This window comes from Vombatus ursinus, unplaced genomic scaffold (assembly GCF_900497805.2).
Source record: "Vombatus ursinus unplaced genomic scaffold, bare-nosed wombat genome assembly UNPS02011700.1, whole genome shotgun sequence".
Lineage (NCBI taxonomy): Eukaryota > Metazoa > Chordata > Mammalia > Diprotodontia > Vombatidae > Vombatus > Vombatus ursinus.
Window position 1 is genome coordinate 830,134 of NW_020951478.1, and position 14,219 is coordinate 844,352.

A 14,219-nucleotide genomic window follows, 5' to 3' on the forward strand; every position below is an offset into this window, starting at 1 on the left:
GTAATTTTGAGGAGGAAGGGAGTGGCAGCTAGTAGGACCAGGAAATTTTGAAGGAAATAGGGTTCTAAGAGGTGAAAATGAGGAGAAACGCAGTAAGTGAGAAACACAAAATGGTCAGACTGATTGGAAGAGAGTTTGGGAAGGGGAATAATATATAATACAGTTAGAAAGGTAGTTTAGGACAAAGGGCCAAAAAGGAATTCATATTTGATACTAAGGGCATCAAATATGAATCAAAAAGGAAATCACTGGCATTTATTGAGTAGAAGTGGGACATGATCAGATTTGAGTTTTGAGAAATCACTTGGTAGTGGCGTGAAGGATAGACTGGAGAGGGGACATCTGAGATAGGGGCCATGAGACCATTGGGGGTGGGGGGTGGGTGGGAAGGAACGCAGTTCTGCATGGGCATGAGGCAAATCAGGCCTCAGCAAACCTGGAACAGACCTCAGAGGACTGAATCTCAAGCAGACTTCTCAACCCACAAACGCCAAAGACAACTTAGAAGGTCAGTAGGAAAAGTCTGTGACTGCAGTGAGAGAGTGAAGCGCGGTCCCAGCCCCAGTCCCCGAGCTTGGCCCTGGGGTGGTGGCTGCTTCCTGAGCTTCCAGTCCACAGACTGAGGGTCAATCGAGTGGCTGATTGGAGGGGGATTGCAGGGATTCCTCTGCTGGTGCAGGATTCTCTTGCTTTGCCCCTGCTTGGATCTGCGTCACAGTTCTGGGTGGCGGCCCTGGGGGGAGGAGGAGTGCTAGCGTGGTGGAGCTTATAGTGGTTGTGGAGAGGAAATCCTCCTCACAGTTCCAAGGCAGAAAACAGTGCTTGTGGTCACTCATAGACCAGAGCACAGGCCAGGAAAGGAGTAAACCTCTCACCCTTAATCATACCACCTTGGAAGAACTGAAAATTTACAGGTCCCTAGAAGTATCTCTGAAAACAGCTGCACAGAACCCCTGAAGCTTGGGACAGTATATTCTCCACACTGCAAACAGACCTCTACCTTAACAAAGAGTTTATAACTCAAGTAATTGGCTGGGATCAAGAGCAAGCAGCGCAAAAAGAAGTCAGACCATAGAATCTTACTTTGGTAACAAAGAAGATCAAAACATACAACCAGAAGAAGACAACAAAGTCAAAGCTCCTACATCCAAAGCCTCCCAGAAAAATATGAAATGGTCCCAGGCCATAAAAGAGCTCAAAAAGGATTTTGAGAAGCAAGTAAGAGAGGTAGAGGAAAAACTAGGAAGAGAAATGAGAGTGATACAAGAAAATAATGAAAAACAAGCCAACAGCTTGCTAAAGGAGATCCAAAAAAATACTGAAGAAAATAACACCTTAAAAAAGAGCCTAACCCAAATGGCAAAAGAGGTCCAAAAAGCCAATGAGGAGTAGAATGCCTTAAAAAGTAAAATTGGCCAAATGGAAAAGGAAGTCCAAAACCTTACCAAAGAAAATACTTCCTTAAAAATTAGAATGGAGCAATTGGAAGCTAGTGACTTTATGAGAAATCAAGACACTGTGAAACAAATTCAAAAGAATGAAAAATTAGAAAACAATGTGAAATATCCCATTGGAAAAACAACTGACCTGGAAAATAGATCCAGGAGACAGGAGAGAGAATTTAAAAAATTATTGGACTATCTGAAAGCCATGATCAAAAAAAGAGCCCAGACATCATCTTTCAAGAAATTATCAAGGAAAACTGCCCTGATATTTTAGAACCAGAGGGCAAAATAAAAATTGAAAGAATCCACTGATCACCTCCTGAAAGAGATCCTCAAAGGAAAACTCCTAGGAATATTGTAACCAAATTCCAGAGTTCCCAGGTCAAGGAGAAAATATTACAAGCAGCCAGAAAGAAACAATTCAAGTATTGTGGAAACACAAGATTTAGCAGCTTCTACATTAAGGAACCAGAGGGCTTGGAATAGAATATTCCGGAGGGCAAAGGAAATAGGATTACAACCAAGAATCACATACCCAGCAAAACTGTGTATAATCCTTCAGGGGAAAAAATGGACATTCAGTGAAACAGAGGACTTTCAAGCATTCTTGATGAAAAGACCAGAGCTGAATAGAAAATTTGACCTTCAGATACAAGACTCAAGTGAAGCAGGAAGAGGTAAACAAGAAAGAGAAACCATAAGAGACTTAAAGTTGAATTGTTTACATTCCTGCATGGAAAGATAACATTTGTAATTCACGAGTCCTCTGTCAGTATTAAGAGCAGTTGGAGGGAAAAAATTATATATATGTAAATAGATAGATAAATAGAGGGCACAGGGTGAGTTGAAGATGAAGGTGATATCTGGAGAATAAAATTAAAGGGTGAGAGAGGATTATACTGGGAGAAGGAGAAAGGGAGAGGTAGAATGGGGTAAATTATCTCACATAATTCAGACAAGAAAAGGCTTTTATAGTGAAGGGGAAGTGGGGGAAGGTGACAGGGAATGAGTGAATTTTATTCTCATAGGATTTAGCTTGAGGAGGGAATAACACACAAACTCAATTGGGTATGGAAATCTATCTTACCCTACAGGAAAACAGGGGGGGAAGGGGACAAGAGAGCAGGAGGATGGTAGAGGGGAGGGTAGATTGGGGGAAGGTATAATCAGAAGCAAACACTTCTAAGGAGGGACAGGATCAAAAGAGAGAATAGAATAAATGGGGGGCAGGATAGGATTAAGGGAAATATAGCTACACAACATGACTACTATGGAAGTGCTTTGCATGACCACACATGTATAACCTATATCAAGTTGCTTGCCTTCTCAGTGAGGGTGGGTGGGGAAGGAGGAAGGGAGAAAATTTGGAACCCAACATTTTAAAAACAAATGTTAAAAAAAATAGTTTTCACACGCAACTGGGAAATAAGATACACAGGAAATGGGGTATAGAAATCTATCCTGCCTTACAGGAAAATTGAAGGGGAAGGGAAAAAGAGAAGGGGAGGGGGGGAGATAGAAGGGAGGGCAGATTAGGGCAAGGGGTATTCAGAATGCATGCCATCTTGGGGTGGGGGGAGGCATGAGATGGGGAGAAAATCTGGAACTCAAAATCTTGTGGAAGTGAATGTTGAAAACTAAAAATAAATAAATTAATAAAAAAAGAAAAAAAAAGAAAGCAAAGTTTCTTTAAAAATGCAAGTCAGTCAGTCAAAAACATTTATTGAAAACCTACTCTGTGTGAGGCACTGAGCTAAGTGCTAAGGATACAAAGAATCAAAAGCCAGTTGCTGCCTTTAAGGAACTCACAGTCTAATGGAAGAGATAACATACAAACAAGTTATACACAGGATAAATAGGAAATAATTAAAAGAGGGAAGGCACTAGAATTAAGAGGAGTTGGGAAAGGCTTCCTTAGAAGATGGGAAGTATCTCTTGGTTCATTTTGAAAATCCTTGAAAAGAGTGGTCAAAAATGGGTTGAATGATTTTGGGAAAATGATTGTTCAAAGGTATTCCAAAAGTTAGTGACTCCAAATCAAACAAAATCTTAAGTGACTTTTACCTTGAACATTACAACTTTATTTTATCTCACTGTGGAAACCTATCTATTGTCAGGGACTGCTAGAAAGGCAAATCTGAAATGTCTAAGAGTAAAGAGTTTCAGAATCAGAGTGACTCTGTCAGCCTTTGATACTCTCTTAGCAGAAAATCTTGTATGAGAATAATTAAGAAAAAAAAAAGTTTCTTTCAGGCTTGTGCCTAAAACACAGAATTTTATTCTACATGGGATAAGGGGCTGAGGTGGGGGTGGGGGGAAGGGGAAAGGAGCCAAAAATAATACCAAGTTTGTAAACTTAGATGATGACTCAGGGAAGTTCTAAAGAGGAATGGGGTTGGGGCTTCTCCTTCTGATTGGCTGGTTCTTCTAGAATCTTTGTTTTAAAGGGGCAGGCCCAGGCCCACGCCGACCATGTCTTCACTCCTCTCCAGGCTACAATGCTGACTCGTCTTGACAGGACTTTCTCCACCATGCCCCTGCCTGCGTGCCTTCACAACTCCTCTCAGCTTTTCGGCTTTCTTTTATGTGCTGTCTTCCTCCCGTTAGAATGTAAGCTCCTTGAGGACAGGTCAGTCTTTCTGCTTGCATTTGTATTCCCAGTGCTCATAGTGCCTGACATATAGTAAGTGCTTAATAAATGCTTGTTGACTTGACATTTAAGTATAGTCAGATAAATAAAAGGTAATTAGGCAGAGACAATCATAGCAATTGGGGAGCCTTGATCTGTGTGTCCTGAAGGAAATGAAGGGTTCTAAGAAGTGGAGGTAAGGGGAAATTGTATTCCAGACATGAAGGACAACCAATGTAAAGGCTCTGAGATAGAAGGTAGGGTTCTGTTTGTGAAGAACAGAGAGAAGGCTGATTTTATTACATTGTAGTACATGGGAAGGCTGGAAACATAGGCCTTAAAAGTCAAACAGAAGAGTGTATATTTGGTCCTAGAGGTAACAGGGAACCACTGTAGTTTACTGAGTAGGAAGTGACATAGTTAGATTTGCCCTTAAAGGAAATCATTTTGGAAACTGTAGAAGATGACTGGAGTGGTAAAAGACTTGAGGCAAGTTTCATCACCCATATCACACCCCCAACTATGAGAATATCCTAAAGCTCTGTTGTCTCCCTCAATTCTCTGTGCTGAAAATCTTGCCTCATATTTCACCGAAAAAAATGAGGCTACGTGCTGAGAGCTTCCTCTTCTCCCCTCTTCCTTCTCCTCCGTTCACATTATTCAGATGTGTTTCTACTATCCCCTCCTTCATTTGACTCACATGAAAACGGAGCCCTCTCCGTGCCAAGGCAAACCCCTCTACATGCACAAATGATCCCATTCCATCCCATCTTCTCCAGCATATTGACCCCTCTATCATCTCCACTCACATTTACCTTTAATTTTTCTGCTGTTTACTGGCTGCTTCTCCATTGTCTACACAAATACTCATGTTTCCTCCATTCTAAAAACAAACAAACAAAAAAAAAAACCAAACCAAAAACCTCCACCCATTCCTGCTAGCTAAAATCAATCACTTCCACTTCCTTTCCTCTTACTCTTAACTCTCTGAAGTTGATCACCCTTGTGTACATGATAATCTCTTCTCTCTAAGTTTTCCGGATGCTGTTCTCCCCTGGTTTCCTCCTACCTTCCCCCTACCTAGTCTCCTTTGCTGGGTCTTCATCTAACCAAGACTGTCCCCCAAGGTTATGTGCTGGGACCCCTCTTCTCTTCTCCCTCTATACGATTTCTCTTGGCAATATCATCAACAACTATGGATTCAATTATCAATTCTATGTAGATAACTCTCAGATCTATTTGTCCAGTTCTAATCTCTCCCTTGATCTCCACTCTCACACTTTCAACTACCTATTGCACATCTCAAACTGCAGAACTCAGACATCTTAAACTTAACATGTCCAAAACTGAATTTATTTTCTTTCCCTTCCAATCCTCTCTTCTTCCTAATTTCCTTATTACTATGCAGAGTACCATCATCCTCCCAGTCACTCAGGCTCACAACCTAGGCGCCATCCTTGACTCTTCATTCTCTCGCCCTCCATATTCCACTCATTGCTAAGTCTTGCTGTTTCTACTTTCATAAGATCTCTCATATATATTCTCTTTTCTCCTCTCATGTTGCCACCACCCTGGTACAGGTCTTTAACACCTCAAGAAAAGTCCATTAGCTTGTCTCCCTGCTTCTAATCTCCCCCCACTCCAGTTTATCCTTTACTCAGAGGTCAAAGTGACCACATCACCCTTTTATTCAATCAGCTCCAATGACTCCCTGTTTTCTCCCGGATCAAACATAAAACCTTGTTTGACATTCAAAGCCTTCATAACTTGCCCCCAGTCTTCTAAAACCCCACACATACTCTATGATTGAGTGACATTGGCCTCTTTGCTGTTCCTTGAAAAAGACACTTCATCTCCTGACTCTGGGCACTTTTCCTGGCTGCCTCTCATGTCTGGAATGCTATTCTCTTTATCTCTACTCCTGGATTCTCTGGCTGCCTTGAAATTCCATCTAAAATTCCACCTTCTACATCTACTCCAGCTACCTTTCCCAGTCACCTGTTAGTGCATTCCCTTTGTTGATTATTTCTACTTTATTCTATAATTACATCTTGTTTGTACATAGTTGTTGGCATGCTGTTTCCCCCATGAGACTATGAGCTACTTGACAGCAGGGACTGTCATTTATCTTTCTTTGTACCTCCAGCATTCAGCCCTGTACTAGACACAGCAGGTGCTTACTAAATGTTAATAGCTGACTGACTGACACAATGGGACCAGTGCTTTCCGGAGATCAAGTTTTGCAGTTGTGTAGAGGACAGACTGGAGTGTTCCCTCACAAACATTATTTATATGGCATGCAGTGGAGGTCTTTCACAATTATGGCAGTCTTGCTGTGGATTAGCTCTAGCTGAATAATGTGCTTCCTAAAATGTGGTGCTAAGAACTGAGCACAATCCTACCCAGCTGTTGTCTGATCTGAGGCAGAGTGGTCTAATTCATTTTTAAAGATGAGGAAGCTTAGACCTTGAGAAGGGAAATGACCTATCTAAGAACATACAGCCAATTAATGTCAGAGCAAGGATCTGAATCCAGTTCACATGTATGAAATTACACTTGCTATGAAAACCGTCTTTCCTACCTATTCATATCAAGTTTGTTTTATTCATTAAAGTTTCCTGGTCTTTACTCTGTCCTTGAGGGATATCTTTATCTAAGTATTACCTTTTCTCAAGCAAAATAACAGAGTTTAGGGCCCATACCAGGTGCTGCTTCCTGTGTTTGTTTCTCTTCCTTTGGAGATATTCTAGAGAATCTTTTGAGGGAAACACTATAGCTCCATGAGAACATTATTCTTGGAAAAGTACCTTTACTGTTTTCATCAAAAAGACTTCAATTCTTTTCGTGATTTATGCTTATAATCCTGAAGGCCCAGCACTTAGCACACTGGAGGTGCTTAACATATACTTCCTGATCAAATGATCTTTGGCTATTCCTTACTCTTCCTTCTATGTTATACCAGTCCCTTCATACCTATTTTCACTATCATCACCCTAGTCTTGGCACTAATGATTTTACAACTATAAAATTTTAATGGCCTCTTGACTGGTATTCCTGCCTTTGGCCTCAATTTCCTTCAACTTGTCCTGCACTGATATCAGTTTTACTTTCCTAAAATGTTAATTTCATGAAGGCAACTTGCTTAAAATCCTTTAATGACTCTGATGGTCTCAACTCTTCAGCCTAACATTCAAAGTTTGCCACAATCTGGCCCTAACCTACCTCTCAATGGCCTCTAGTATTAATTTTGTGATCTAGCCAAACTGGTTTTCTCACTGGGAAACAGATCTCTTTATATATTACATGTTGTATGTTGGTCTAGTACAATGTCTTGGAGTTTGCTGAATTTGATTTACTTTATTATTTAAGACAGGCAATCTAGTATAGTGAAGAGAGTTGTTGTTGAAGGCAGGAAGACCTGGGTTCAAGTCTCACCTCTGAGATATACTGGCTATGCTACTCTGGGCAAAGAGTCTCAGTAATCTGAGGCATTAAGAAGATAAGTTGCAGATAAGGCGTTAATCTGAATTGGTAGAGGCAGTTTTCTCCCTTGGGAATTCCTTATACCAATGAAATCACAGGCTCAGTCCTTATGACAATTATTATTCAATGTTCATGTCTTATGTTTCTAACTAGAGTGCCAGATTCTGAAAGGCAGGGTGCAAGTCATGCTCCCACATCCAGTGTCTTTTAGCATAGTGCTACAGATAGAATGGTAATTCAAATCTTTGTCTATTGTCCATTCAACTATGAAAATAGGAAAACTGAAGCAAATAATATCTCAAGGAATCCCTTTAAAAATAATTTCAATGAAATAGGCATTCTGTAAAACTTCAGTACTGTTTAAAAAACATTTTATAGTTGCCTAATAGTTATTGACATTCTGGAAAAGAGTAAAATCAAATGCCAGGACACAAAAGTTCTTTCCACCCCAAGTTCCTTCCTACTACCAAAACCAAATTGTACTTACACCGTTTTTCTTCATTATATGAAGGCACAACAATGGATAACTGCTTAGTTGGTGAGTCATGTATAGTAGGTAAAGTTTTCTTCTTGCCAGACGCATTTAAAAAGAAATTCTCTTCCTTCTGCCAGTAAATGTCTGGAATTTTGGTAGCAGATAGAAATACAACAAAAGAAAGCTAAAAATAGAATAAAACATACAGTTAAATATATTCTAGTCTTTCTTTGTTAGGTTGGTACAGTTAAAATAGTTTCTAAAATCTGTTTTTGTATAATATGGCTACATAATTCTGGTATCCTATTGAGATGTATAAAACTGAAATAAAGGCTGGCCTTCACTCTGAGATTCTTTAACAGTAATAATAATCACTAACAACTACAGAGTGCTTTAATATTTTCAAAGTGTTTTACAAATATTATTTTATCCTCGAAACCCTAGATGGTAGGTTCTACCAACCTATCCCCATTTTAAAGACAAGGAAACTGAGGCAGGCAGAAGTTAAATGACTTGTCCAAGGTCACAAAGCCAGGAAGCGTATAACTGAACCTAGGTCTTCCTGAGTTCAGATCCAGAGCTCTATTTATTGCACCTCCTGGCTGTTGAGGGAATTATGGAGACCCCAATGTGCTGCCCAAGAAGGCTGAAGACACACTGCTGCTGCTACCATCCAAAAGAACTGCTCTTGATGGCATTCTTTTCCCTTTGGATACTCCTACTGCTGCTTTTCTCCTCCATTCCCAGCCCGAAAGTAAATGTCATTTTTTAGTTCTAAGTATTTTACCTGGAAATGTCTGGAGGACCTACTCTTCCCTCTTCACTTTTTTACTTCTACTCCTTACCAATGGCCAGTTTTAATTAACAATTGTAATCCTTCCACTATCCTTTTCCCAGGCTCCTACGTTTTCTACCTGGGAGTTATCTATGACCTTCCTCTGCCTCTTATCCACATATACAATTGGTTGGCAAGTCCTGTCATTTCTACTCCCAAATTATTTCTTATATTTGGCCCTTCTTCTACTCCACTGTAACCATGCTCACTTAGGTACTCTCTCCTTGATTAAATTATTGGAATTGCTTCCTAACTAGTCTTCTCATCATCAGTCAAACCTCTTTCTAATCCATCCTCCACACTACTGCCTACATGATCTTACGCTTTGCTCCAATCGCTATAACACTCCTACATTAAAAAAAAAAAAAAAAAAGGCCTGAGTGGCTCTCTTTTAACTCTGGAATTCAAGTCTGTCCATAGTCTGACTGCCTCCCACCTGTCCAATCACATCTCATACCACTCTCCATGTAATCTATGCTTCAGATGAATGGAACTACTTTGTGTCCTTGCTTATGCCACCCCCACACCTGGAATCATTTCCTATCCCTCCTCTGACCATATCCACCTGTTGAAGTACTTCCCCTTCCTTTAATATCTAACAGAGAGAAGATGTCATCTTCTCTCTGAAGTCTTCTCTGATTCCTGTCCTGCTTGGAGTCCAGGTGAAAGTGCCCTCTCCCTCCTCAAATTTCTCATGGCCTTTTGCCTGGCCATCTTTTTTGTACTTATCTACTCTAACTTAATCCTTGCATGATTTTTATTTGTTCATCCTTCCACCCATTCATCAAATTCTTGGCTCCCTGAAACAGGCAGGTCTGGGTCACATTTCTCTTTGCATGCCCAGAGTTCAGCAGAGTGCACAGAGTAGCTGCTCAACAGATTTAGTGAATCCTCCCATATAACTGTCTCTTTACTCATTTCCACATTTTGCTAGTGGCACTATCACACTTTCCAAGCACTTAGGCTTGAAACCTTGAGCTATTTTTTTATTCTTTCCTCTCCTTTATTTCTCAAATCCAGTGGCCTTTTCTCAGTCTTCATTCTTCTTCGCTTCTCTGGAACACGTCATACTGCTCACCACCCCTTCTGGGATAGTTGGAAATACCCTCCTATCTGGGTTTCCGTGATGTTCTTTCCTATTTCTACTGCTACCCATCTGACTACTTTATCTCAGTCTCCTTTGATGTACTGTCATCCAAGTCCCTCTCTCCACTCATGGGAACACCCAAAGACCCTGTCCTAGGGTCTCTTCTCTTCTCTCTCAACAATTTCATCGGCTTCCATTGTTTTAGTTGCAGGTGACTTTCAGATCTATATTTTCATCCTCAGTCTTTCTCCTGGGCTCCAGTCCCACAATACTAACAGCCTCCCAGACAATTTGAACTAGATGACCATAAGCATCTCAAACCCAGCATGTCTAAATTAAAGTTCATTATTTTTCCCTCCCTTCCTCCCTGACATCCCTCTTATCCCAACTCCCCTCTCTTTTGAACTTTACTATTTCTGTCAAAAGCACCACCATCCTTCTTGTAACACAAGGTCATCCTTGATTCCTCATTCTCCCTTCCCACTTTATCCAGTTAGTTTCAAATTTTGTTATTGCTATGTCTGCAACATTTCTGGCATTTGTTCCATGCTTTCTACTTCCATCTGTCACCCTAGTTCATGCCCTTATTACTTCTAGTCTGCACTTTTGCAATAGCTTCCTAACTGGAATTCCTGGTTCCAGACTTTTTCTTATTCAATTCAGCCTCCACATTTATTTCCAAAATAATGTTCCTAAAACACAGATCTGACAACATCACTCTCCTACTCAACTCTTCAGTGGCTCCCTATTGCCTTAGGTTAAAATGTAGACTCCTTAGCTTGGCATCCAATACCATTCATTTGACTTCAGACTATATTTCCACATATAATTTCTACTTATATACTCTACTACATAGCAAAACTGGCCTACTTGCTGCTCCTCACGTAACATTCCAACTCCCATCTCCACGTCTTTGCACATAATATCTCTTCATACTCAGGAATGTATTCTCACCTCTACTTCCATCTAGTGGGACCTAAACTATTTAATCTAAGTCCCTGAGACCTAAGCATGCTAAGTAACTTACCAAGTATCAAAAGTGAAATCTGAGCCCAGATGGTCTTTCCACTGTATATGCTATTGCCTCATTTGTCTCAATGGTAACCACTGACTCATGATTGAGCTTTTAAACCACAATCTCAGCACCTACCATGATGATGTAAACAGAGCAGTTGCTTTGCTGAACCAATTAGTTTTGTCCAAGAAATAATGTTTTGTCAAGAAATAATGATCTAAATATCAAAAACTGTTTGTACAGCTTGAAAGTTATCCACTTTAATCTATACAACTTATTATATGGACTGAATGTAAGTTCTGGTTGGATATAAGCTCCTTGAGAGGAGAGTCATAATTAGAGATTCCTGAACTGGAGTAAATTCAGCTAAAGTATGAACACTCCTGTATGTAGCTGAAATAAACTGGAGACAAATCATGGGAGTTGAGGCAGAAGAACTGGGAAGTCATGTGGGGCGAGGCTGGGCTAAAGATATCTATGAGCCAATCACTGAACTCATTAGGGAGAAGGAAGAATGCCTTGGAGTTCCAGAGATGTCAGCCACAAGGATAAGACATAATGGAATGAACCTTAAAGAAGAAAGAGCGGGCTGCTGAGTGACAGTGGCAAAGAGAGTACTAGGGAGCAAGGAATATGCCAATTCTTCCTCCTGGCCTTATATGTCTGGGGTTGTGACATATAAGTAGCAGCCAGGTTTGAAGAGAGTGTCAGAAAATGTAGCATCTACCAGAGAAAATTAGGTTTTAGTGATTATCACAACACAGAAACAATATGAGAAGATATTTAGGGGAAAAATGAAAGTGTGAGCGAAAGAGTCAGATGTGAGACATGTTGTAAAGGTAGAAAAGCCAAGTTTGGCAACAGATTGGATATGTGGGGTTAAGGCAAGTGAGGGGGAAAGGATGATGCCAAGTTTATGGAGCTGAGAAACCATGAGGATGGTACCTTTAACCTCAATAAGGAAGACTGGAAGAAAGAAATGTTTGAGGAAAGGTATTGAGTTCAGTTTCAGACAAGTCGAGCTTAACATGTTTCTGGGGCATCAAGTCTGTGTCTAGTCCAGAGTGCATGTGCCCACAGGTGTGTGTCATATCATCTTCCCCAAGACTAGCAATCCTACTCCTTTGCCTTCTCCTGAGCCCACCGACCTTTCTGAACCACCAAAAGGAGGATCCCTAACAGCAGGAGACAGGGAGGACAGATCCTTCCTCTTCTGCAACCAATCTCTGCTCCTTCATTGTTTTCCTGGGCCCCTTCCTGAGGGGGCACAGGCCTAGTGAGAATTCTGAGGAAGGAAGAAGTGGTGTCTCCCCATATGTCAGTATCTGAGGCAATAACATAGCTTTTCTGCTCTAGTTATTATTATAGTTCTACAATAAAACTGATTTCCCCCCTCTTTGTTTTCTTAGGACACAGCACACAGAGTATACAAGATGCTTAATAAGTGCTTGTTGAATTTAATTGTTCATTGTTTGGCAATTTCAAATGAGTGGGGCAAATGCTGGATTCTTCCTATCTCTGAAATAGATATAGCTAAACTATCTGAAAAAAATTAATATTGCCCAATTTGACAAAGGGATACAAGTCCCAAGGTATTAAGATAATTATTCTGTGCACTGCTTCATCTAGTGAGAAATCTTCCACAGTTACACTGAGAGTACTGAGAAGTCCAAACTGTCAGTATTTACTAAACACACATTGCCTAGAATATTATTCTCTAGGAAGATTCAGTTCTGTACCATCTACTACACAGACATTAGCTAAAATTTCCTTTTAAAATTCTTCATAATTTATTAGGAGTATCTATTCTACCAGAGTAGAGAGTACAAGATCAAACTTCTTGTAACAGTTTGTAACAATGAGATCAGGGGTTTCTGTAAGGGGATATCATAACTCCAAACATATAGCATAGTCTAAATGCACCTCTACCTCTTCTTGTTTCCAAATGGGATTGTCTTCATTCATTCATTCATCTCTCTCATCACATTACCTAGCATATGAGGGCTTTTTGGTATGCTCATTCATTCGATTACTTATTCATCTGTCCTTTAGTTATTACTATGAGGTTACTTCTGGCACTGCCCTGTCACCACTTTCCCTGGGCAATGTGGAGAAAAGACGGGGCACGTGGCCCAAGGAATGAAGAGAAAATGTCAGGGTCGCAGAATCCAGAACAGAGGTTGTGATGAGAAGACTGGAGAGAAGTGAGGCAGTAAGGTGGGGTGCAAAGTGCACCGATTTGGAGGCAGAGAAGCTGGATTCAAATCCTGGGTCTGAAAAGAAATGAGACTTTGAGTCTTTCGCCAAGCCTCAGTTTTCCCATCTGTAAAATGAGGGGGTTGGGCTCGACGACCTCCAGGGTCCCTTACAGCTCCAAGTCTACGGACTAGGGCAAGGGCTTGAGAACGGGGATGCTCGCCTAGCTGACAGGGCTGGAGGCAGGGGCCTGGGTCCGAGACCCTAGGCAGGGCTGCCAGGCCCTGGAGCCTGGGAGGGGAATCGTCCTCGGGGAAGGCGGGCCCGCCGGGCCGGGATCCCGGATCCCTCCCCCTCCTCACCAGGATCAGCGCCGCGGCCGCCAACAACACGACGAGCACCGCCAGCTGCTCCGGGAAGGGCCCCATCCTCCATCCCCAGGGCCGAAAGCTTCTCTCGATCTGGCCCTATCCCGCACCTCCACCTAAGCGGAAGCGCCGACCGCTCGCCGCTACGGCCGCAGCCGCGCCCCGCCTCCCGCGTCGGGAGGGGCGCGTCTCCCGGGTCCGGTTCCGGCCCGCTGTCACAGCGCCGCCTGCCGGCAACACGCCCCTGCGAGCCTCGCTTTGACAGTCTGGCTCCCATTGCGCATGTGCAGCCGGAGCTTCTTGCCCCGCCCCTCGCAAGTTTCCTGTTTCAGGAGTATTCTATGTAATCTTCGCTAGGGGTTGCTCCTGAGGTTTGGTGTGTTGGCTTTATTTTTTTAAGATACGGAATTCCTTGGGGGGAAAGGGGATAGTCCCAATTTTCTATCAGTTCTGTCTCCGAAAGGTCCCTGGTCGTACCTCATCTCACTCCCAGGAACGAGCTCTCCGAGAGATGGATGTTTTGGTCTATCTCCAAAGGAGTCGAATATACCAAGTGGTGCTTTTATACGGTGTATAATGGGTTACCTGTAAAAACAAGCAAACCAAAAACGTGCTAGTGTTTCTAGTCGCCCAGTCGGCGGAAGGCGCATCTTTAGTGGTTGCAAATAACCCTCTCCCCCGCGCGG

At 41.9% G+C, this 14,219-nt stretch overlaps 1 protein-coding gene across 1 annotated transcript in view; it reads right to left on the reverse strand.

Moving 5' to 3' along the window:
- Positions 1–13,667, reverse strand: part of ALG5 (ALG5 dolichyl-phosphate beta-glucosyltransferase) — a 52,066-nt gene extending 38,399 nt beyond the window's left edge. The window contains exons 1-2 of the mRNA XM_027856933.1: positions 13,528–13,667; positions 8,045–8,216 (exon numbers count right to left, since the gene is read on the reverse strand). Coding sequence (XP_027712734.1) covers positions 8,045–8,216; positions 13,528–13,593 — 238 coding nt within the window. The 5' untranslated portion in view covers positions 13,594–13,667. The remainder of the gene's footprint in view (positions 1–8,044; positions 8,217–13,527) is intronic.
- Positions 13,668–14,219: the final 552 nt, after the last annotated feature.